Source organism: Hibiscus syriacus, unplaced genomic scaffold (genome assembly GCF_006381635.1).
Source record: "Hibiscus syriacus cultivar Baekdansim isolate YM2019G1 unplaced genomic scaffold, ASM638163v2 tig00111402_pilon, whole genome shotgun sequence".
NCBI classification, from domain to species: domain Eukaryota; kingdom Viridiplantae; phylum Streptophyta; class Magnoliopsida; order Malvales; family Malvaceae; genus Hibiscus; species Hibiscus syriacus.
The window spans coordinates 273308-299313 of NW_024063082.1; the positions used below are offsets into that span (position 1 = coordinate 273308).

A 26006-nucleotide genomic window follows, 5' to 3' on the forward strand; every position below is an offset into this window, starting at 1 on the left:
ATTTTGATCGGGGTCGATAATTCCATGTGAGACAACCAACGATCCATTAAGAAACTATCATTCATTTCCTCAATTTCATTCAACAAATAATTAATTTATCAAGTTTAGAATAATTAAAAAATAATATATTAACAATTAGTTTATCTAAATAATATTAAATAATTAAAATTTGATATTACGAATAAAAACAATTCATAAAAATAAATTAAAAGAAAGAATTCTATAATAAAATTTTATAGTATTTAATATATATTAATTAACTAATTACGATAAAAAAATAATTTATATTAAAAAATTCCATAATGTTGGACAGTATGGACTAGGGGCGTTGATTTAGATCGGAGAATCCGATGCGGACAATAAACCCGGTAGTTAATATGCTTCTTGGAAAGCACGGCTTCAAGTGGGTGTAGGTTGGATAGCGCATATCTTCTCTTTTGTTTCTTTACTCTTATTTTAATTATTTCAAAATAGAGCATTCTTTTTCAATTTTAAGATAAAATGATGGATAATTAATGGGGCGTTACATCATTGCATTAACAACCAACACAGCATAACCGAATTTTATAAATCATAATCATATAACCCCAACTTTACATCACATCAAAACAGAATATTAATTGAAGTAAAACAAATAATGATAAAAAAACATACAAGCAATACAAATGGTATTAGCCGACACACATTAAAACAAACAAGAACCCTACACCAAATCTCCACCTGCAAATAAAAAGAAGATTAATTAGTTCCCAGAATCATTGAAGTATTAATCATAGAAGAGTGAGTTTCTTACATGTCTATTTGGTGATGGCATAGATAGCATAAATGATACCAGGGATGTACCCAAAGAGGGTCAGTACAAGACAGATCCAGAACTCCGCCTGCATCAAAATTAATCAACGTTAATCACAGCCATAGATATGGGTATTACAGTAAACAAGGCAGAATTGTTTAAGAGATGTAGATGATGACCTGGCAACCATACTTGAGGAAGACACCGAGAGGAGGCAAGATGACGGCCAAGAGGATATCTATGCAGGTGGCCGTGCTATTGTCTGCCATTTTTTAAACAGTAAAAGAACTGCTGGATAGAGAAGAAATTCAAAGAGAGTTTTGTTTTGTTTTTCAGAGGTTTATGGTATTGCGATGACTGCTTTGCCTTGGAGAATGGTTAGTGGTGATAGCGTTATTTATAGAGACCCCCTGCGAATCCACGTGTCGGTTGTGGCATGCAGTTGATTGGTAGATACGTTGCTGATCGTGTTGACGATCATTGATGGTCACATGGTTTAGCTACTTTAACGTTGTGAATCCACTTGTATCATTCTGATGCCCCATGAGCAGTACAGTGTTTGTCTGTTGCCTTTTGGAAGTGTAGCACATGTAGGGTGAGCTTTCTATTTTTTAAATTAAATAAATCGATGACTTTTATTTTATTAATCAAATTTAATTTTGTTGAGGATAAGAATAAGATTATAGTGGTTATTATAGTTCATTGTTTTGATTTAGACTGAAAGTTGTAAATAATGATTTAATGAACTGAAATAAATAATAAATAATAAAAAGAATAAGCTTGAGAGTAGGGGTGTAAACGAGCCGAATCGAGTTTAAATATCAACTCGAACTCGAAAACTTTAAATGTAAACTCAACTCGACTTGAAAACTCGAAAGATAATATTAAAACTCGACTCAAACTCGAAAATGCTCAAATTCAACCAAACTCGAGCTCGATCCAAGCTCGATTCAAACTAAGTGCTCATCACGTGGCTCAACAAATTAACCATTGAGTTTGAGCTTTAATTTTATAAGATCACTTTTGGAGCACTTGTTTCTATCTTAAAGATGTGGGATATAAGGCCACATATCACACATTTACAAAGCTTTTAAAACAGGAGACTTGAAGCCATTAGAATGATAGGGCACTCGCTTCTGTGGATTTGCAAGATGGTTCGATGTGCATTTCCGACTTAAAGTTTAGAACATGGGGTTTTTCTCCTCTTCAATTTCACCAGTAAAAGAGTTTCCAGTTTTTCCATTTGCAGATGAAGATGATGAGGTCGAGACTCTTTTGTAAACTGGTTTGATATCAAATGGCAGGAGTTTCAAGGTGATCCCCATAGCTATAAGTAGAAGTCCAGTCCCATGCTGCTCGGACAATGGCTTGGTAAATATCATGTATGACAGTAATAAAGTCACTGCCTTTCTTGCAGTTGTCACCTGTGCATTAAAGTTCATCATGTGCTGCGTTTATTTTCCACCATATATATGTGTATGTCTATGTATCAGAATTGTATGACCACAAACCAGTAATGGATAAGAGAAAATGTACCATTGTTGTAGTGGCTGCACCAAAAATGGCAATCAAGGAAAGGACTGAAACTTGACCAATGAATGTGGCAATGGCTTCAAAGACCAACATTCCATACACATATAAATGATGCTCAAGCAAGAAAGAAGATGAAAACCCAGATTTTACAGAGTAATTATTATTACCCCAAAGTGAAAAGTCATACAATTTATTTATTTATTTTACCTCTGAACATGAATTCCATGCTTTGAATACTTCTCCTGTTAAAACCATGAGAGGGACCAATAATGGCAAACCAACGACAGTCGAGCAAAACAACATTTTGGAATTTTTTTGTGTTTTAATATAATTGATTGATAATAGAATAGTTTTATAACAGTTGCATTACAAATTACTATAATAGAATAGTTTTTATTATGAAGGGAGTGGAAATACCAACGTGGAAGAAAAATATGAAATTGTTCTCCGGATGAAGGAGCTAGCTAGCAGAGGAATGGCTGTTGAGGTTGTGGAGGAAATTAATGCATTAGATCCAATCTTCTTTGAGCAAAATCCTGTTTTGTTGTTCCAACTCAAACAGGTTAGTGTAGTTTGTACCAGCTGTAGCTTCAGCCTTGAATATTAAAAATTCCCAGGTAAACTTGTCTAAATTTGCGGATAAGATGCAAAGAATTGATCTTATTTGTTTTAAATGTTCAGGTGTCATTTATGTTATTTTTCATATTATTTTAGCTTAAATCGAATAGGATTAATTGCATATAAGACCCTATAGTTTATGCACATTTTGTATTTAAGTTATTGGTTTAATTCCAATTTTGTAGGTTTAATTCCAATTTTGTAAGTTTAATTTTACATTTACGTGAATTTAATCATCATTCTAAAGTTAGTATATTTAGCTTAAATTAGTCCTCACATTTAGATTTCTCTTAATTTAGTCTCTGTTTAGGATTGTTTTCTTTAATTAGTTGTGTACATTTATTTTGCATGTTGATATGTTTATGTATAAGTATGTGATTGATTTATTTAGAAGTCACATAACATCATTTTGCATAATTTGTATGTTACCTTCATGTGCATGACTTAACCCCTATCACATAGTCATATTTAGGTTTTAGGGTTTGTAATTTAGGGTTTAAGATTTAGAGTTTAGGATTTATTGCAAAGACATTAATTAATCGATTTGGTATCAAATTATGAGGTAAGTACTAAGTGTAATTTAGGGTTTAGGATTTATAGTTTAAGATTTGTAGTTTAGGGTTTATTACAAGGACATTAATTAAAATTTGAGGTAGTTGTATTATAGAATTTTTAATATATTTTTAAAATTTTATAATTATCAATAGTGTATTTTTAATAATGTAATTTTAAAAAATCTAAAATTATAATATAACATTTATCGAGCTGCTCACGAGCTTTTTCGAGTCGAATATCAAGTAGCTCGTTTAGGCTCGTTAAGAACTCAAGTCGAGCTCGAGCTCGAGTCGAGTTCATTCGATTCGAGTATTTATCGAGTCTTGATCGAGTCGATCTCGAGTAGCTCGCGATCTGTCTCATCTCAATTACAGCCCTACTTGAGAGTGAGAACTTCAATGTTGAAAGAGGAAGATTTAATTTTTAATTTTATATAATTATTTATATACAAACTTTTAATATTGATTTGAAAATTAAAAAAATTTAGTAAATATTTATTAATTTAATTATATCAAAGAACATGAAACTTTAAAAATTTCAAGAAACTTCAAAAGGTTTATAATTTGATAAATTGAAGCATGAGATCGGAAATGTGACTTTAGAAAAATCTAGGGAAAATATAATAAATTTAAAATTTTGTTAAATTAAAAAAATAAACCATGATTATAAAAAAATTGTGTTTATCATGGTTCCTTGTCGTTGTCAAGAAGAGTTTTAGACATCCAAAAGTAGTACTACAAAACCTAGGATTATGCTTCAACTTTGTGGCATGAACTGGAGGAATAATCCCAGCTCAGAGTATGAAGGCCGGCCTCATGTGCTTGCTTTCCATTGCAATCAATTTGGATCACACGGCCGCAACACGCGGCACCGGAGTCGTTTGCGACAAAACCAGACGGCTCGAAGGTTGCCGCATAAACCTGAAACAGCGGAGCCGCGGCCGGGAATGCATGTCACATCATTATTATGAATGGTGATCACCAATCACAGCCGTCACCTGTGGCTTTCCTATCAAGACACGCATATTAGAAAACGCGTTTTCCCTTTTGAATATTTAGAAATTACATTTCGGATATTTATCTTTATCTAAAATCTTAACCAACAAGGCAAAAAATCTTACAAGAATTTTGATTTGACCTAACCTGGAATTGCCTCTTGCCACTTGGCATCTTACACACTCGTCACGTGTGCTATATGTATATGTGGAGTCTCTCGACTCATATACGTCAATAGGCATCCTAATTTCTTTTGATGGTGATGAATTTTAACAAAAAAGAAGTCTAGTTAACTTTTTTTTAAAATAAGTTTAAATATTTTATATTTAGGTTTGACCCAAATAATTTCAGGGTTTGAATAGGTGAACTATTAAAAGTTACAAAATTATCCTTTATTTATAGGTTATTATTTTATTGAATCTACGGACTGTAAAAAGTTACATTTTGGTCATCAGACTATTTATATATTTTAAATTCATCATTTTCTATTAAAAGATTGACGACTTTCTATGTTAGACATTAACGTGATGACTGTGATATGACAAAAGCAGATCCTAGAATCTCAAATAACTATACAACTCAAACAGTTTCGTGATCAAATTTTATCATAGCTCAGTTAACAGGATAACGTTTAGCTTAGAGAACCATCAAATTTTTAATTAAAAAAATTTAAAAATTAAAAACATATAAATAATTAAATAATTAATTTATAAATTTTAATAGTCGATGTACACATCAAAGCAACGTCCTATAACTGGGAGACTATTTTATAACTTTAAACAGTCGATTGACTCAACAAAACATCCTATAATTGGTGGACTATTTGTATACTTTACCCAAAATTTTAAATAAAATTTTAATTATAAAACTAACGACAAAATACATCATGAACCAGTGTAGATATAAATAAACCAACAACAATGAGCGATGCTAATTTGCAGAGACATCGCAGTCGGGAGATTTGCTGATTGCATTTGCATTTCCTCATTAACACCTTTTTTTTTTTGTCTTGTATTTAATTTCATCGAACCGCACGGTCAATCCGTTCGAATAATCAAACTAGCTACTTCTAACAAAGCTAAGTAAATCATCTGAAAACCAGATTATGGCAAGTTTTGTCACAATGATAAGGGCAGTCGATGGACTTCACTCCTGCTCTGTCGAAATACCAATCTCCGACAGCTATTGCAATTGGCTGCCACATTATCAATTGCAGACTCATTTACATGTCCTTTTCAAATTCATATGACATAAATTTAATGAAATCCGATTGTTTATTAGACAAACCTTGTCTCGGATTTCGGGAGAATAGTCGGCGAACCATGTGTCTTTCCGTTCTGATTGGCAGTGAGCAAAAAACGAGTTTATAAACAATCCGTTCCGTCTTGACATTGCGAACCCTTTTATGGCATTAAGCATCTGCGTGCGGAAGCCTGTTTCGCAAGCAAGAGAGTTGCTTAAGCTAACCTAGATTATTGAATTGCATGTAAAATGAAAAACCAATCACCTTGTAAGAACCTGATCTGGGAAGGGGAACATTTTGCATGGTTCAATCTGCAATCATGCCAATAACCATGCGGATCGGCAGATGGTGGAGCGATACTGGATTGAATCTGATTTCAAGAAAGGGAACCAATTCATTTAACATTATGCATTATCATGCCCTAATTTATAAATCGATAATACTATTCCGAAGGCAAGGATCATCATTACCTGCCATGAATCGTAAGCTGCGTTGAGAATAAACAGTGGAGGTTGGATGTGGCTGATTAGATTTTGTGGAAAGAAACACTGAAACATGGAAGTTTCATACAAGAGAACGATGAGTCAAATTCACATGATGTTTCTTGTTAATCACTCAAATTAAAGAAATCAAGAAAACCGATATACCGATGTTGAATCGAGGTGGTTGGTGCATATACGTGGCAGGTTGTGTTGCACACCCTGTGATATCGATAAGAAACAGGACTCGAGCATTAAATAACCCAGGTTTTCTCTTGTGTTTCTTCAATTATTTATACCAAACCCTCTGGTACCAATAGGAAAATGTGAGAAAAAACTTATAAATCTTGAACCTGCAAGCCAACCACGCCGCTGAACAAACTCTCAAGTGTCTGACCACCAGAGACATCAACCCTACAGTCCAAAAAGGATAGAACTAAGAAATAATCTCTCAATTTCTCAAACTGGTGCTTAAAACAAGACCCTGAAAGGATAATGTTACTTACGTATCAAGGAATAGACCGGCATCGGCAAGGCATTTAACCCTAGTGGTTTTGGGAAACATGTTCCTAAACTCGTCACAGTGTAAAATTGCAGCTAGACCCCCAGCAGAATACCCCGAAAGAAGAGCCTGAAATTTAATCTTTCCTTTTTACAACAAAAAGAAAATATGAAAACGTGGTGAGGCATAGCCTAATGGCTAATACTTGCCATACTTATACCTCCCAACTACAAGAAAATAAAAATATAGAAAGGTAATCCTTTTTCGAAAGAATGTTCCGATCAGAAACAAATGCAAACCTGATTTGCATAGCGCATTCCTTTTGACATTAAATCTTCCATTGCAGCTAGCCATATACGTTGGCCTCTGAATTGCAGCTGGGCAGCCTAAACATGGAGTAGAAATATTATCAACAAACACAGAACTAAGACACTGACAAGCAGATCAAAGTTTACAATTAACTAAGAGACATGATTTTCAATATCTAGGCTACCTTATTTTCGCTGCCCCCGGTAAAAGAGGCACCGTCACAGTAACAAAGCTTTACTCTGTTCCAATTGGAAAAGTCTGCAATTGGAAAAGTTTACATGGTACAAATATTTGTTGGAAAAGGATGAAGAGGAAACCGAGATTTTCTTCAGCCTTTTCACTTAATATTCCAGTAAATGGTATCTGCTTTTCCATGTAAGTGGATGATCCACGTCTGGTTCTTTTGCGGTAGACACAAGTTCTTTTGCGGTAGACACAAGTTCAAATGTTATTGCACCATCCTCCTCCCTGCAACAACACAATGAAAAAGAACATTTTAGAGAAACAGACTACTTCTGCAGAATTAATATCGAATTATACAGTCAAATAATAACTATATATTTGCATAATTTATTTACTCTCTCACATACCTCCAATTGAATAAGCCAGCTATTTGCTCCTGATCCATATCCAGGATGCCAATGATACCCTGGCAATGTTCCATCCAGGCAGACTGGACAACAGAAAGATAGAATAAAATCGCGTAAATTAGGACAAGTGCCAAGACAGTTTAAGTGGACTAAACTTATATTACTCGATTGAACATCTGACATGGGGTATAGCCATGTGTCGAAATACAAGTTGTTTAAGAAAAATGAAGAGTTCGAGCAAAACGTCCGGCTAAGCTTTGTGAATTCTCAGTATGAGTGTGCAAAACTGATGTGCAGGCTGACTGGCTGAAGCAGATGAGCACAGCAGATGATGTTGAAAAGTCAGCAAAAGTGGCTGGCCACTTTGGTGCAAATGGGTGCTTTCGGTGCAAAATTAATGGCATCGAAAATTAGAAGCATTTGTTGAATTTTGCTAAAAGGTAAATTACACAATTTAGTCATTGTACTTTAGGGTATTTATAAGTTTAATCATTAACCTTCAACTATAAATACCCAAACTCATTTAGCTTCAAAACCATCCCAAAGCATTCTAGTTTTCTTCCAATACTAGAGAATTTAGAGAGTTTCTTGAGAGTTGTTTTCTCCTTTTTTAACAAGAGAGAATTATCATTGTTTTCTCCTTAGTAGATTGAGAGAAGTTGTAATTCCTATTTTCTCAGAGTGAAACTCTTCTACCGTTGCCCGTGGTTTTTACCCTATATTATTTAGGGGTTTTCCACGTAAATTTTGTGTCTCTTTTATCTTCATTTTATTTTCTCAAATTATCAGTTGCGATTTTGCTCTATCCGATAGCTGTCTTCCGCAACAATTAGTATCCTAGCCAGATTTGAGTGTGTAATATCTACTTATTGTCTTTGTGGTTGCCACCAAAAGGTGGATCCTCCAACATAAGAAAGTAAGAAGGTATTACTCATTCTTTGAAGGTTCCAGAGAACTATTCACGATAGTGAAATAATGTGAGCTATCCGAAATACAAGCTATGACAACGAAATTTGATATTGAAAAATTCAATGTGAGGAATTTCTCATTGTGGAAATTGAAGATGAAGACCATCTTGAGGAAAGACGGTTGTCTAGCAGCTATCAGTGAAAGACTGGTGGATTCCACAGATGACAACAAATTGATCGAAATAGACGAGAATGCTATGGCAAACTTTCATCTAGCATTAGCAGATGGAATATTGTCAAGCATCGAGGAGAAGAAGACAGCTAAGGAGATATGAGATCATCTCACCAAACTTTACGAGGCCACATTGTTGCACAATAAAATTTTTCTTAAGAGGAAATTGTACACTCTCCGGATGCCAGAATCTTCTTCAGTGACGAAACACTTAAATACGCTGAACACTTTATTTTCTCAGCTTACATCCTTAAGATGTACAATAGGAGAACAAGAACGTGCTGAACTTCTACTTCAAAGTCTACCTGATTCGTATGATCAACTCATCATCAACTTGACAAACAGTAATGTCATCAGTCTAGTCTTCGATGACGTTGCAGCTGTTGTTCTACAAGAAAAAAATCGGCATAAGAACAAGTAAGGAAATCGGCATAAGAACAAGGAAGACAGACAAGTAAATCTACAACAAGCAGAAGCGTTGACAACGATGAGAGGGAGATCAACAGAACGTGGCCAAAGCAACAGTCACAAACATGGTAGATCGAAGTCAAGAAGCAAGAAGAATTTAAAGTGCTACAACTGTTGAAAGAAGGGTCACTTGAAGAAGGGTCACTTGAAGAAGGATTGTTAGAGTCTAAATAAAAACTCTAATCCACAAGGCAATACCGCAAACACTTCAAAAAATGGAGATGTTTTATGCTGTGAAGTGTCAACCACCGTGGAAGGTAGAAAGATATATGCAGATATATGACTCATTGATTCGGGAACAACATATCACATGACCTCAAGAAGAGAATGGTTTCATCATTATGAACTTGTCTCAGGAGGATCTGTGTATAGTTGTAATGATCATGCCTTAGAGATTGTTGGCGTGAGAACCATCAAATTGAAGATGTATAATGGAATAATTAAAGTTGTTCGAGATGTGCGGCACGTGAAAAACCTGAAGAAAAATTTATTATCCTACGAATTGTTGGATAATAATGCAAGCAAGATTGAAACACGGAAAGGAATCATGAAGGTGTTCCGTAGAGCGCTTGTGGTGCTGAAAGGCAAAAAGATATCTGCAAACTTGTACATGCTGAAGGGAGAGACTTTGCTAGAAGCAAAAGCCTCTGTTGCCTCATGTAGTTCAGATTCTGTAATGTTATGGCATCAGAAACTTGGACACATGTCAGAACAAGGAATGAAAGTTCTTGTGGAGCAAAAGCTACTTCCGGGCTTAACAAATGTATCATTTCTTTTGTGTGAGCATTGTATAACAAGTAAGCAGCATCGGTTGAAATTCAATACGTCAAATTCTAGAGGCAAAAGTGTTCTAGAATTGGTTCACTCTGATGTATGACAAGCACCAGTTACATCCCTAGGCGGAGAAAAATGCTTTGTCTCATTTATTGATGACTACTCCAGGAGATGTTGGGTGTACCATATTAAGAAGAAGTCAGACGTGTTTTCAACTTTCAAAAACTTCAAAACGCATGTGGAACTTGATTCTGGAAATAAAATCAAGTGTTTCAGAACAGATAATGGAAGAGAATACATAAGCGAAGAATTTGATGCCTTTTGCAGGAAAGAAGGCATTAAAAGACAGTTCACAGTGACGAACACTCCTCAACAAAATGGAGTGACAGAGCAGATGAACAGAACCTTGTTAGAAAGAATAAGAGCAATGTTGAGGGATGCAAGCCTAGAAAAATCATTCTAGGCAGAAGCAGTCAATACCGCCTGTTATTTGGTGAATCGAGCTCCATCAACTACAATAGAGCTGAAGACACCAATGAAGATGTGAACTGGTAAACCAACTGATTATTCAAACCTCCATATATATTTGGAAGTATTGTGTACGTGATATACAACTCCCAAGAAATCTCAAAGTTGGATCCAAAATCCAGAAAATGCAAATTCTTGGGGTATGCTGATGGAGTCAAAGGGTATCGCTTGTGGGATCCCACTGCCCGCACAGTGATCATCAGCAGTGATGTTATCTTTGTAGAAGATAAACTACAAAGAAAAGAAGACGATGATAGTGCTTAAAAGTCAGAAATTACACATATACATGTGGAAAAGGAGGTTAAACAAGGAGATTCTTCTGAAGCAAAATCAACACATGATGAACAAGAACCAGAGAGTTCTGAAGCTCAACAACTCGTCAATCAGATCGTGTGAGAAGACATCTCAATTGGCACTCAGATTATGTTATAGAAGGAAATGTTGCATACTGCCTTTTAACAGAGTACGGTGAGCCATCAACATACCAAGAGGCAATAAACAGCTCAGATGTTTCACTATGGATAATGACGATGCAAGAAGAAATTGAAGCCCTTCATAAAAATAATACATGGGACTTTGTGGCACTACCACAAGGAAAGAAGCCAATTGGTAACAAATGGGTCTTCAAAATCAAGCGAAATGATAACGATCAAGTGGAGAGGTATCGTGCAAGACTGGTGGTCAAAGGATATGCTAAAAAATAAGATACTGATTTCAATGAAATCTTTTCTCCTTTGGTTCTACTAACAACAGTTCGAGTAGTATTGACAATGTGTGCTACATTGAACTTACATCTAGAGCAGCTAGATCTTAAAACATCTTTTTTTCATGGAAATCTTGAAGAAGAAATTTACATGCTCCAGCCTGAAGGTTTTGAAGAAAAAGAAAAGAAAAACTTGATTTGCAGGTTAAACAAATCTCTGTACGGTCTAAAGTAGGCGCCGAAGTGTTGGTATAAGAGATTTGATTCCTTTATTATGTGCCTTTGATACAACAGACTTAATGCAGACCCTTGTGTTTATTTCAAGAGGTTTGGTGATAACGATTTTGTTATATTGCTGTTGTATGTGTATGACATGTTGGTTGCAGGACCCAACAAATATCATATTGAAGAATTGAAGGCATAACTGGCTAGGGAATTTGAAATAAAGGAATTGGGATCAACAAACAAGATTCTAGGGATGTAAATTCACCGAGACATAAGTAATAGGAAGATTTGGCTTTCACAAAAAAATTACTTGAAGAAGATCTTGTTAAGATTCAACATGCAAGATTGTAAATCAATTTCTACCTCTCTTCCTATTAACTTCAAATTATCCTCCAGTATGAGTCCTAGCAGTGAAGAAGAGAGGATGGAGATGTCTCGAGTGTCGTATGCATCGGCTGTGAGAAGTTTAATGTTCGCTATGATATGCACAAGACCAGACATTGCACAAGCAGTGACAGTGGTTAGTCGGTACATGGTGAATCCAGGCAAAAGCATTGGAATACAGTAAAGAAGATCCTGAGATACATCAAAGGGACCTCAAATGTTGCATTATGTTACGAAGGATCAAACTTACTAATCAATGGGTATGCAGATTCTGACTATGCAGAGGATTAAGATAAAAGTAAATCTACTACAGGATATGTGTTCAAAGTTGTTGGTGGTGCTGTAAGCTGAGTTTCAAAATTGCAGTCAATTGTGACTACATCCACAACAGAAGCAGAATATGTAGCAGCTACACAAGCCAATAAAGAAACAATTTTGTTGAAGATGCTATTGGAGAAGCTTGGGCACAATCAAGAGTATGTCTCTCTGTTTTGTGACAGTCAAATCGCATTGCATCTAGCAAAGAATCCAACATTTCATTAAAGGACGAAACACATACGAGTTCAATACCATTTCATTCGTGAAAAGGTGGAAGAAGAGACGATAGATATGCATAAGATCCATATAAAAGACAACAAAGCAGATTTCATGACGAAGGCGATCAATGCTGATAAATTTACTTGGTGTCGATCTTCTTGTGGCATGTCAGAAACGTAAGCAACATGATGGTATAAGGTAGAAAAAATGGTATGAATATATGATTGTTCCAATCAAATCTTCAAGTGGGAGATTATTGAAAAGTTAGCAAAAGGGACTGGCCACTTTGGTGCAAATGGGTGTTTTCGGTGCAAAATTAATGGCACCCAAAATTAGCAGCATTTGTTGAATTTTGCTAAAGGGTAAATTACACAATTTAGTCATTGTACTTTAGGGTATTTATAAGATTAGTCCTTAAACTTCAACTATAAATACCCTAGCTCATTTAGCTTTAAAACCATCTCAAAGTATTTTAGTTTTCTTCTAATACTAAAGAATTTAGAGAGTTTCTTGAAAGTTGTTTTCTCTTTTTTTTTTATCAAGAGATAATTATCATTGTTTTCTCCTTGGTAGATTGAGAGAAGTTGTAATTCTTATTTTCTCATAGTGAAATTCTTCTACCGTTGTCTGTGGTTTTTACTCTATATTATTTAGTAGTTTTTCACGTAAATTTTGTGTCTCTTTTATCTCCATTTTATTTTCTCAAATTATCAATTGCGATTTTACTCTATCTGATAGCCGTCTTCCGCAACATATGAAATCATCCAAAACAAGAAAAAAAGAATCTTAACAAGAGATTATGTATTCTACGGCCAATAAAACATAAAATTGGTAAGAAATGGATAACAAGTATTTTCTGTCTCAATCAAGTTATAATACAGTTGGAACAACAATGATCACCTGAAGATCTAATATCCTTTCTTAGTAACTAAATATTACTCATTATTGTTCTTCCTAAGACCACATTGGTAAAGTAGAATACAAGTAAACAAAAAATAAACAGGGGAGGGGGAGGTTGATGTTTAAAGGAAGAAGAAAACTTCAATCAACTGCATAGATGAAACATAACAAGCAAAATGCTACATTATTAATGTTATTTTAAAGAAACCCAGTTTTTTCTTGGAAAAAAATGAAGACGGTGAACTCTAAATCCGGATTAACATATAAAGAAAGAACATAAATGTACCAGCTCCTTTAGCGCCAGCGGTGTGAATAAGAGTGAGTCCAACCATGAGAGGATTATAGTTGATTTTGGAAGCTCCATATTCTAAAGATTCAAGAAACGACAGCTCAGTTTCATTGAAATCTAAAAAGGCGATAACCAGCTGAGAAAAAGCAAATGCTAAAACAACCCAAACCCACAAAGCCCCATTATAGCTTTGCTTCTTCTTCTTCTCCCCCCAAATGATTAAAGAGAGAAGAAGAGAAAGAAAAGCCCAAAGCTTGGGACTTGCAGATTCGTTCGTAAATGAACAGGAATGCCAGTGGACTGTAAAGAAAATGGTACTTTATTATGGCTAAATTAAAAAGAGTACACGAAGGTAGCAGCAAGCAAGCGAGAAAATTTGCAAATCGAAGGAGCTGCTTGAGGGGACGTGATTGGAGAGAGAAGTGATGCAAGATGCAAGATGCAAGATGCAAGATGCAAGATGCAAGATGCAAGATGCAAGATGCAAAATGCAGGGGACACCTACTACACTAAACTATAGTGTGTGTTTTGCCGGGGGGTTTCAAGGTTAAGTGTATATTTATATGTAAATCACGTGTTTACAAGGTATTTATTGTTAAATAACTAAAAAATTTAAAAATTTTATTATCTTATAATTTATTTAAATATAATACTGTTCCGGGTCTGAGAGAATCCAGCAGACAAAGGGAGAGAAAGCGCACATGGAATCTCTTTATCTAGGAGAAAATCTATGCTTCGATTCTCAGACCAAAGTCATTAAATTTTGTTTGCTGAATTTAAGTAATAAAAACAAATAGTATGGTGAAAATCAATTATTTCAATTTAATACGATTCAATTTTTATTTAAGATTAGAAATTATATGTTTTGGGATTGTTGATTTGTAATGTATAGTGAATTTTTTTATAACTACTACTATCTAATTTATTAATCGATTAATTTAAATTAAGTACTGCAGATGTTAGGATGACTCTTTTAATTCAATTTGTTCTAAATATGTATAGTTAATATTTAATATTTAAGGTTTAGTATTTAGAATTTAAAATAATTTAAATATATTAAATAACATTTAAATGGGTACGCTTGTAGGATACTTTGCTGCCTTCGCCTTGGTTGCTAAACGCGGTGCCTTATGGGTTCAAGTCCCAAAGCAAAAATACAGTATGACAAGTCTCTGCCCTCTCTCGATCCGTAAGCCAGCCTGTTCCCCCCTTTGGAGTGCGATCTCTCACGCTTGGGACTCCGCTCGCGACAACTTTCTTCGGCTCATCGGTAATGGTAATTCTCTCCGCCTATGGGACGATACTTGGGTCCCCTCCCTTGGCCCTCTGCGCCAATGGGCCCTCTTTCGTTCTACCGTCACTAACAATATTCATGTTAAGGACCTTGTTCAGTCTGGCTCTTGGGATACTTCCAGCCTTTATTCCCTCCTTGTTCCCAAGGCTATTCCCCATGTTTTAGGAATCTTTCCTCCTGGGACAAGCCCTGAAGACGATGTCATTGTATGGCGTCCATCTCCTACTGGACGTTTTTCCGTCGCTTCGGCTTATGAATCTCTAGTTAGTTCCGCTTGGGAAGACTGTAATCCAATATGGCATTTACTCTATAAACTTCCCATACCCGAACGTATTCGAATATTTCTTTGGCTTGTCATCAAACAACGTATTATGACAAATGAGGAACGTGTTCGACGGGGTTTTGTGGTAGATCCTTCGCGTCTTTCTTGTAGTTGTCTCGTAGAAACTGCAGTAGATCCTTCGTGTTCGACGGGGTTTTAAGAAATTGTCATGCAACTAGTGAGTTTTGGCAACAAATTATCCCTTTCGATCTTCAAGCCTCCTCCTTCTTGCTCCCCTTGGATCGTTGGATTTCTCTTAATATCAAATCGTACATTACTTCGAATGATAGCTCCACGATTGGTACTTAATTTCCCCCTTCCTTCTGTGGCATGTGGAAACGAAGAAATGATTTTATCTTTAATGATATTTGCTTAACACTGCAAGGAGGTTTTTTGAATTTTTACTGCTTGGGCTTCTTATTTTGCGAGTCTTGAATCTCACCAACTCTACCCTCAAACTAGAAGTACAGATCACGTAGCATGGGAGAGCCCTCTGCATGGACGATTTTGCTTAAACTCAAATGCATCAGTCTCTTCATCTAATGACATTAGCACTGTTGGCGGTGTGATTTGCAACGAAACCGACAAATGGATCCTTGGGTATAATTCAGGTTGCCTGGTCAAACGGTATTCTACATTTACAGGTCCAGTCGGATAATCAGCAAGCTATATGCCTCATTCTCGACCCTGATGCAGCCCGTAGCAAACTGCAACTGGTTCTCATAATCTCCACTATGCGCAGTCAAGCCTGGCACACATAATTTCGATGGATTCCACGTGAGTGTACTATGATGTCTGACGGCATCTCAAGACTTACCTCCTCGCAGCATTACAAGCTTTCTATTCTACATGCACCCCCTGATCCCATTCAGACTCTGCTGAAGCGCGATGTGGAAGGCCCCTGTATTCAAGGGCTACTAGCACTTAACTTCTAGTTTGCTCTATTTTCTATTCAAAATAATAATAATAATAACACTGATGAAGCTTGACACTAGCCTATAATCGCCTCTAAGGTATTTGATGATGACTAAAGAAGAATAACTTTCATTTTCTACATGTCTAACATGCAACTCAAGAATCACATTTTCCTCATCTTTGGTTTTGAAAGACCAAGTAAACAATGGAATACAACAATGAATTGTCTCATGCTTTTGGCTAATCAAAATTCTAATCTAGAAATTGAAACTCTTCACAATAGTTTCTTGAAGACCAGAGTGGCATAGATAAGCTCATTCCAGGCATCAGGAACCCCTGGAAGACACCAGTGGCTGCAATCTTCCCGCCTTGTAGATTTCGTTTCCCCTTCTGTTAATTTCTTCCCATACATTGATGGATGGCCGTCCTTGCGAGAATTGGTCAGCCTCGTTACGTTCAACAGTATCACAGGGACCTTCATTTCCCGAATCACTTCTTCCACTATCTTCATTTTCAAAGGATACGTATCCAGGACAGTTCCGCTCAAGATTGGTTCAGTTTCCCCAGTACATGATCCACCTGAGTTCCAATCTCCACCGCTATTTGAAGTAGCAGAAATTAATTAGCCAATACTATCCTATATATCTGCAGCAATCTGTGTTCATATGTGCCGTGCATAGTTCATGTAAAATACTTGATTGTAAAAGATGTAGAATTCTTTAACGACAAACCCTATTGACCATATGGTAAGCAAGCATAATATGGGTTTTCATTTTGGAATTCAATGAAACACATAAATATTAATCTGATTTTCTTGTATGATTTTTTTCTAAAAGGGTTGGTTATATATTTAGCCCCTATAAACATAGCACTTTCCTCCATTAGAGTTTAGGGTTTAATCATACATTTAGCCCCTATAGTATAGCTAGTTAGTTTAATGATAACAAAATGGGTTCCACTATACCTGAAATGAGCGGAAGAGTATCCACGATAGAAGACCAAATTTTTTTCTGGATTAAAGTTTTCATCGATCCACTTTGCCCAGGTCTTCAAAGCTCTCCGGTAAGCTTCAACAGCATCGAATTTTGGGTAAAGATAATCACCTTCTTTGAAATAATTTATCCTGCATCAACCAATCATATTCATCATTCTCCATAAAAAAAAGATGCTAAATTGTTTTGAGGTGATATAATATATTAATAAAAAGTTTAAAAAACACTAAACTGAGCTAGAACTTTATCATCTATGCATTTCTATATCAGAATGCATCAATGCTTGCACAAAAGTCTACTAAAACCAAATTTAGAATCAAATGGTAGGAGAAATCATGAATATCAGAAGAAGTAAACAGATGTAGCCTAAAAGTAAAACAAGTATAACCGTAGTAAGATCAGTGATGTACCCTCGAGCAGTCTTTCCATGAACCCACCAGTGAGCGGTATTGAAAACGAGAATATCAGCCCGCTTCCATCGATCAGATGTCTTGTCAATTTTATCTATCGATAGAGTTGGATTTGATTGCCCCTGATCATTAATGCGGATTCCTTCTTTAACAAGAAAATGTGACAATACATATACCACTGTACAGTTATAGTCCTGCTCAAAATTTCAGAGTTCAGATCACCTTGAAATTACAAACTGTTGCATGTTATAAAATTGTTCACTTGTTTCAGTTGCTTGTAAAAAATTAAAATGACATTACAAGGAAATGCAAGCTTCATGGGCAGTTCTTGCCTGAACATTTTATTTTATTCAAAGTAAAAAGTGAAATAACAAAGAAAACCAATATTCTTTTTAGTGTTATCTTGTAGTAAAAAGTGCTTTTAAATTATAGGATATCCTATTAATTTTGGTACATTATCTTAAGATCTTATGAAGAAAATTTTCTGACATACTTTTGATCAAGTGTATTTGAGGAAAGCACTCCATGACATAGCTGATTAGAGTATTGGATAATGTAGTATTCTCTCAAATCAAATTAGACGAGAACGGCTTGATGGGGTCAAAAGCTTAGTCGAAAAAGATGCTTGAAGATGTACTTATCCAATTATCAAAATATAAAGTGACCAATGAGGCAATGAAAGAGACAAGAAAAATTATAAGACAAATGTGAGTGGTCTAAAAGGAAAATTGCAGCTCCTAGATGAATGAATGAAATCTCTCTGGTATCAAGCTTAAGTAATAAAGAAGTAGAACAAGCATCTTGTTACCTCAAATTTAAATATATAGTGCCCTCTTCCTTTAGTTATTTTGTAGCCATGGACCTCATACAATTTGCTCTTATTCGTAAGGCCTTCACGTAGGAGGCACAAGAGTGACTCAAACTGATTGCGGTTCATGGAGTCCCCAACCAACATCAGCCTTTTACCTCTTAGTCTCTCCAAGAAGTCAGTAGCATTAAACCTGCAATTGGTAAGTAAATGCAGGAAAGAAAATTACAGTTAAATGGAGAAGAAACTACAGCTAGGCAAGCAATAAGGCACTACAGTGACAATACACCCCCCCCCCACAGATATATATATATATAATGAAACTCAATTTCGGCTTCCAATGAGCAATAAAGTTAAGTGACAATGACAACCTTGTCAAAGCAGACACTAGATATTCAGTGCGATGGTTACACTGCATTTCTAGCTTCAAAGATGAATTAAAAGATTTTGTAGTGGAAATTATGAAAATATTATATATTCTTGGGTTCATGTAAGAATAGATTGTGCATGCATTGTTGAACTTAAGCAAGATAGGAAGTTTGGTGGTACAACAATTAAATCAACAGAATGAAAAAGGAAAAAGAAAAAGAAAAAAAAAGATACACCTCATTTTGAAGTCCAAAAAGTCAACCACCATCCCTCGCTGCTAATCCTAGATATCAGCATATAATCTAAAGCTTTAAAATATTGGAATTCTAGTCTGTACTCCAGAAACTAAAAATCTACATTCACGTGCAGTAAGCATCCCTTATCCCTTTAAACCAACACAAAAACATATGAAAGGAATAATTAGAAAGAAAAAGATTTCCCCTTCTCTGTGTGTCAGCGACTAACTTAATCCATACCATAGAGACCAAAATAATCAAAGACCAGCCGTTCCTGCTCTGACACAATGCAAACTTACACATATAGCAGCCAAATATCACTGTTCTCCAAAAGTAAAATCTCACGCTCTTTGAAATGCAGAACACCAAGTAGAATCTTACCATTTTTTTTTTTGAAATGAAACACCAAGGAGACTGCTCTAGGCACTTTGGGGTTTAAAATACATGTATTTGACCAACTAGGGTACTTCATGTATCTCAGAAATTTTTTACATTACATTTGAGGATCCAATGCATAACAGCACGCTCAGAAAAGCATATAACCAACAAGCCTAACTAAAATTTTAAGTCGCAAGAATCAATTTCTATGACACCGACCCATAAGCTAGGTAAACATAAAAAAAACTCTATATGGTACTAGTATAATTTAAAAACATGGAGGTCCTTTGGCATCAGAATTTCTCCTGAACTTCTAGAAGCCTGAAGCTGGTACTCTCAATGCTCAACCAGACAAAGGGCTTAGCTAGTGTCGTACTTTTCAGCCAAAATCAGATATGGTCACCTTTGTGTAGCTTCTTGTTAATTCAGTTGTTAGTAAACTAAACCAAAGTCATAACTAGAAGAAAATTTTGAATTTTACATACCGAAGAACTAGAAGGCGGTTTAAGCATACTAGGACTCAAAAACATTGACATATAACCCATAAAACATAATATATTTTCAACTTCATCTCTATACCATCTCTCAAATACAATGTAGAATAAAAGAAAATGCTTTCCTTAAGAGGAACACGCTAGACGTCTGGTTAAGCCAATTTTTAGCAGAGCAAATAGCTCGTCAACTAGATATTTGTTCATTTATTAAATACTTAGACAAGAAGGTCACCTCAAAGTAACAATAATCATTACTATATGCAACTAACTGTAACCTGTAGGATTTATGAGGCAGTCATGCTTACACTCAAGTTTTGGCACTGAACTTAGGAGCAACTAGAAGCAAGCAGAATAAAGAACTTAGACCTCTGATAAATGTTTTCAGCAAAATCTGGCTTCAGCATTATTTTAACAAAAGATGAAGAGTATATAACTAAATATGGAAATCAATAACAATTTCATTAGAGTCATCCTCAATAACACTCGAAATGAAAGAAAGCGCATACCTCGGAAGATCACAGCCATCGGGCTTCCAACGCCACCTCAAGTAATCAGAATCAGGCCTTCCATTGCTTTGGCAATCAACAGCCTCATCAACATACGGGCAGGAACCCGGTATATAAATCGGGTATTCATCGTCTTTCACCCAAGTTCCAGTATAAATATCACACGTTTCCCTCCTCTTCTCCTCAACATTGTCAACAGTTTCGTTATCCGCGGGTGGATTCTGCTTATTACGAATGGTTGTGGCATTTGAAGAGTGGATTTGGGATTTGGTAAACCAAAATGATGGTCGGTAGAGGGCGAGGGAGGGTTCGAGTGTACGCTCGCTGAAAAGGAAAAGTGTGAAGAGGAAGAGCAGAATGAAGCAAAGGAAGGACACTGTGTAACGGGGTTTGTGAGAGATGGAATTGCTCATTTGGATTCGGTTGATGAGGTCCGAAATTGCATCGTCTCTTTTCTTTTTTCTCCTCTGTGTGAATCAATGTACACGAACAGTATTTACATTGCAGTAGATTTCACGAAACCGAGTCGGTGTGATTTTTTATGGATATACGATTAAGTCTTCATACTTTTAAAACTTGTATTAGAGTCACAAAATTCTTAATTTACTTTCATTCTGATCACTGTTGTTGATTGTCGTTACATAATTGATGCAATATACCCTATATATCGTCTTCGTTAATAAATTAATATAATTTTATAAAAAAAACATAAAACTAAATCTAAATATAATTTTTTCAATAAAATAACTATTTTTTTAATTTAGTTAAATGATTACACAATTGACTTTCTTTTCTAAAGTCTGCGTTTTAGTTTGATCCTTATCACGCGTAATTCAAATCTTCACCATAAAATTATCACGCATCAATTATGGCTCGGACTTTAAATTTTATTTTTATTTTGTTCATATAAATTTTCAAAGAGTAAATATCCAATGATTATTATTTTTTGGTTAGTATTATTTGATAATTGATGTATAATAATTTTGGAATAATAATAATATATATGAAAATAATATAGGAGAAACGCATTATGTTATATGAGCATCAATGCTTAGTAGCAATTATCACCAAACATGACTTTGAGATGGAGATGTACGCGTAATTAATTGTTCAAGCAGTTCTGAAGGGTATTTTAGGCTTGTTTATATCATTTGATTTGGTTCGGTATATTAAAAGGCATGGTCGCATTCATCTCAGTAAAAAGGATAATAACATTTTATCTATAAATATTTAAAAGAATAAATATATATTCACCAATATAAACATATATGAGAATAGACTATTGAAAAAAAATTGAATTTGATATATTTCATAATTTATTTCGTTGATTTTATCATATGAGCTTCCATCTTAATCATTGGTGAAAATTAAATGTATCGTTAATTATAAGTAGGTTTAATTATAAGTAGAAGTGCCACTCATCTAACTTGTATCATTTATTAATCATAGTTGAAGTAATTGCATATATTTACTCTCAAACTATCTTATCTTATTATCTCTTTATCTTGGTGGTTTTAATTCTTTATTTAGTGTTTAGCTTTTGCTTTTTTCCAAGACTTTGTGACTTTTTCAATGAGTGAGCTCCCAGGGAGGAGTTTTTCCCGATATATCATCTATACCCTATATATTTTCTTGTCAGACATCATTTAGATTATTTTTCCAGATCTAACACCCTTTGCAGTAAGACGCGCCCCATGCAGCGCGTTTTACGTTGATCTGGAGCCACGTAGGGTAAGGCGCCCCCCTGAAGTGCGTCTTATGTTGATATGGATACACGTGTCTAAAGCGCGGCCCCTGGGGGAGCCTTACGCCACGTAGGGGTATAGCGCGGAGCAGGGGCCGCGCCTTACCTTTAAATCTGACACGCGTAAAAAAGGCACGCGCCTTAGGTTTAATTACCCACCTACCCCGTCCGTTCATACCCCCATCCCTCCCTATAAATACCCCCATTCTTAATCACTTTCATCACACCAAATCCTCTCAACTTCTCTCAAATACTCTTATATTCTCTTATAACTGTTTAAGGCATATTTGATTATATTTAATATTTTTGTTTGTAATTTATTTAAGTATTTAAATTTTATAATATTTTATTTAATTATTTTTTTATAGATATAAAATGGAAGGCGATCTACTTCGCTTGGATGAAAATGATATATCTCGACATTTTGCTGATACAATAACATTTTAACGTTTTAATTTAAATTATTAGTAATAATTTATTTATTTATTTAATGCATGATTATTAGTTTAAAAATTAATTTTTGTAATTATTTAATTTTAGGAGAGGGACCGTGTATTAGATCCTTTTATTAGGAACCTTAAGTTAGTGATATCTAGTTGTGTCTTGCCGTATTTAGTAGAGGCTGGATTCAGTCACATAGGTAGATATGAGGGTCACTGTAAGATAGAACCAGACCTTATTGTTGCCTTAGTGGAGCGGTGGAGGCCAGAGACCCACACATTCCATCTTCTGTGCGGAGAGTGCACGATTACACTTGAGGATGTTTCTATGCACCTGGGGCTTCCGGTGGATGGAGATGTGATATCGGGGATGGCGCACGGTTCCTGGACTGCTTTGTGCCGGGAGTATCTAGGATGTGTCCCGAAAAGTTTTAACGGTGATCAGATACCGTTAAATTGGTTAGATGTCAATTTTCGGGAGTTGAGCGAGGACGCCTCTGATGATGAAGTTAAAATGTATGCACGGGCATGCATACTGCAACTGATAGGAGGGTTGTTGATGTCGGACAAATCGCGCAGATAACTCACCATTATTTATTGATGAGTAATATCCATAGTTACCGAGATGAGGCATATCCGCAAATTCTGGCCCGTATATTGCACCATAATCAGCTTCATACATGTGTGCTGGAGGGTCAGTTTGTGCCACATTTGATGGAACTTCATCTACATTATCATCATCATCGGAGTTGAATTGCGATGATTCTGGGTGAATGAATAGTCTAGTCTCAGCACCATCCGCACCAAGCTCACGAAGCGGTTCTTCTGGTGGAGATGATGGTTCCTTCATGCTCTCCACATTTAGGTCGAAGAACCTACTACTTGCACGTCTTCCCCCTGAACTAGAAGGCATATCGACATTGAGATCGAAAAAGCTCGCAGTTGAATGCCTCCCCTAGAGCTTGAAGCCGTCGTGTCAAATGGAAACTACACAGATTGTTACGTCGATGGTATCTCTATATTAAGGTCAAAGAAATTTGCAGATGAATGCCTTTCACTTGAATTGGACGCGATGTTGCCATACAGATTGTTCGTGGATCCACCACGGTACATATCGTAAGGAGTTGCGGATGAATGTCTCCCCATTGAAGTTGATGTGACGACACCATGATGCGGATTTCCATTATGGCATTAAAATCATTATACATTACTGTAGTCGGGCTGTCAACTTGATCAACTTGCTCAGCCAGCCCATAGTGGGAGCTTAATGACTGACCCCGAACAACATTCACTTGAACAAACTTTGCACACATCTCAATATCAACGTCTTAATAATTACTTTGAGAATCAACCATCATTTCAACATCATCATTGTTCGATAGTTCGAACGCTGTATAAGTTAATGACAACAATGATGTTGGAAATCTGTACTGCAACGACGACATTCTTTTACTACTTCCAACATGAACCTTCCTTGAAATCTTCGTTATCAGCTCCTCAAGAGTTATGTTTCTCTTGAATGATATTTTAACACGCTAATTTGATACGAAAACGACGCCGGTTTTATCTTCTCGAATTTCTCCATCATAATAAACAATAGCTGAAAGTCGCGCCATTCTTAGAGTTTAAAAGTGCGACAATATTATATCTGCAAAAAAAACAACTGAAACAAACCTGATTAAATAAATAATATATGAACGAAAATATAACACAATAAAATTTTTACACATAAACGTAAATAATTTAAATAATATAATTTTATATTATTACCTGTACCGCAAAAATATTTCGACGTATGCTCCTGCTTTCCCCTTGAACTGGCACACAAATTAATTAAAAACAATTAGTATAATATTTTTCAAATATAAACAATAAGTATAATAAAAAAAAATATTATAACAAAATTATCTTATAACGAAAGATCGAACGAACTTCTGAATCAAATATAAGAGGATTGTCGGGTGTTATTTACTGGTTGAAAGGATTGTTGTATTAATTTCTCGGTTGAGAGGGAATTGTGAGAGAGTTTACGGGGAAAGGACTATTTATAGCCGAGAGATGATGTTTTAAACCCGAAAAGTTCGGGTAAATTATGCAAGGCGCGATCCCTGCACCGCGCCTTGCATTATGCATGTCTGATAATTGAGCATGTGATAATTGAAAAGCGCGGCCCCTGTCCCGCGCGATAACCCTACGTGACGTAAGACGCGCCCCAGGGGCCGCTTTAGGCACGTGTATCAACTCAGCATAAAGCGCGCTGCAGGGGCACACCTTACCTCGTGTGACGCCAGATCAACGTAAAACGCGCTGCAGGGGTACGCCTTACTGCAAATGGTATTAGATTGAGAAATATAGTCTGAAAGGCGTCTGACAAGAAAATATATAAGATATAGGTGATATATCGAGAAAAACGCCTCCCAAGGGTCTATTTAGAATAGTTTTATATACCCCCCATTAAGTTCATGGGATAAGTGTGGAATACATAAACAACCACGTGTCTATATAGTGAAATATATCTATAGCATGATATATATATATATATATATATATATATATATATATATATATATATATATAAACTCACAAAATCCACTACTTAAGCTGCTTAAGTTGAATAAAATAGGAGAGACAAGATAATTTAGTTACTAAATTTGTAATTTACCCTTATATTATATATAATTTGACTACAACTATAATCCTGTATGATCCTATATATCATTAAAATACTAATAAACTTTGTTAGATCATATAGGATTATAATAATTTAGTAACTTAAGCTACATCATATAGGATTATAGTTTGTGTTTAAATTACAAGAGTAAAGTTTATTATTATTTTAATATGATGTAACAAAGTTTAATAGTTTAATGATATATACGATTATAATAAAAATAAATTTAAAAATATTAAACTTTACTCTTGTAATTTAAACACAAACTATAATCCTCAAATCATAAACCAAAACCCTAAATTCCAAATTACAACCCCCACCCTTAACCTCCGCAATCGGAAAATTCAAGATGACGGAATATTAAACTTCAAAATTCAAGATTGCAATGATAGATAACAAGCAGAGCCACGCTATTAAAGAAAAAAGAAAAACCTTCGCGTTTCAATATTTACAAATGCATGTAGACAATGGCTCTGCCCTCTTTCCTCTCGATCTACATTTTTTTGTAAGTCTTCCAACTTCGTTTGATAAAACGATTGTGTGCCAGTCGCATTCCAGTGACTGTTCTTCCACTTTCCATGGTTAGCAAACGATTGTATGCCAGTCGCATTCCAGTGACTGTTCTTCCACTTTCCATGGTTATTCTCCTCCATAACCTGCAGCAGTTTTTTCTCTTTTCATGGTTGTTTCGTTACCTCGTGTTAAAGTCTCATAAGTAGTCATATCGGGAGAAACACTGATTTCACACATTTCCTTATATACTTCGGTTGCATGCTTTGTTTTGCTGGCAGTGACTGGCATTGCAACAAGCTGTCGCGAGTAAAGTGTGATGGGATTATAATGTGAGATTTAGGGTTTGATA

General features: G+C 35.5%; 4 protein-coding genes across 4 annotated transcripts; all 4 read right to left on the reverse strand.

Moving 5' to 3' along the window:
* Positions 1 to 531: 531 nt before the first annotated feature.
* LOC120161751 (hydrophobic protein RCI2B-like) lies at positions 532 to 1100 on the reverse strand. Its single transcript, XM_039171964.1, has 3 exons — positions 973 to 1100; positions 794 to 881; positions 532 to 720 (listed from the first exon to the last, which is right to left on the reverse strand). The coding sequence occupies exons 1-2, from the start codon at positions 1060 to 1062 to the stop codon at positions 798 to 800; spliced, it is 174 nt and encodes a 57-aa protein (XP_039027895.1). The 5' UTR covers positions 1063 to 1100; the 3' UTR covers positions 532 to 720; positions 794 to 797.
* Positions 1101 to 1974: 874 nt separating this feature from the next.
* LOC120161865 (UDP-galactose/UDP-glucose transporter 4-like) lies at positions 1975 to 2416 on the reverse strand. The gene is made up of 2 exons (XM_039172075.1): positions 2330 to 2416; positions 1975 to 2217 (listed from the first exon to the last, which is right to left on the reverse strand). Exons 1-2 carry the CDS (start codon positions 2330 to 2332, stop codon positions 1975 to 1977), a joined length of 246 nt encoding a protein of 81 aa, XP_039028006.1. The 5' UTR covers positions 2333 to 2416.
* A 2948-nt stretch (positions 2417 to 5364) lies between these two features.
* Positions 5365 to 13926, reverse strand: LOC120161681 (pectin acetylesterase 12-like). Its single transcript, XM_039171893.1, has 12 exons — positions 13563 to 13926; positions 7618 to 7700; positions 7345 to 7495; positions 7212 to 7285; positions 7018 to 7104; positions 6723 to 6847; positions 6570 to 6630; positions 6385 to 6438; positions 6208 to 6285; positions 6002 to 6107; positions 5782 to 5927; positions 5365 to 5689 (listed from the first exon to the last, which is right to left on the reverse strand). The coding sequence occupies exons 3-12, from the start codon at positions 7400 to 7402 to the stop codon at positions 5582 to 5584; spliced, it is 897 nt and encodes a 298-aa protein (XP_039027824.1). The 5' UTR covers positions 7403 to 7495; positions 7618 to 7700; positions 13563 to 13926; the 3' UTR covers positions 5365 to 5581.
* A 2360-nt stretch (positions 13927 to 16286) lies between these two features.
* On the reverse strand, positions 16287 to 20829 carry LOC120161724 (protein trichome birefringence-like 5). Its single transcript, XM_039171940.1, has 6 exons — positions 20778 to 20829; positions 20290 to 20730; positions 18307 to 18499; positions 17499 to 17692; positions 17061 to 17219; positions 16287 to 16695 (listed from the first exon to the last, which is right to left on the reverse strand). The coding sequence occupies exons 2-6, from the start codon at positions 20700 to 20702 to the stop codon at positions 16371 to 16373; spliced, it is 1284 nt and encodes a 427-aa protein (XP_039027871.1). The 5' UTR covers positions 20703 to 20730; positions 20778 to 20829; the 3' UTR covers positions 16287 to 16370.
* Positions 20830 to 26006: the final 5177 nt, after the last annotated feature.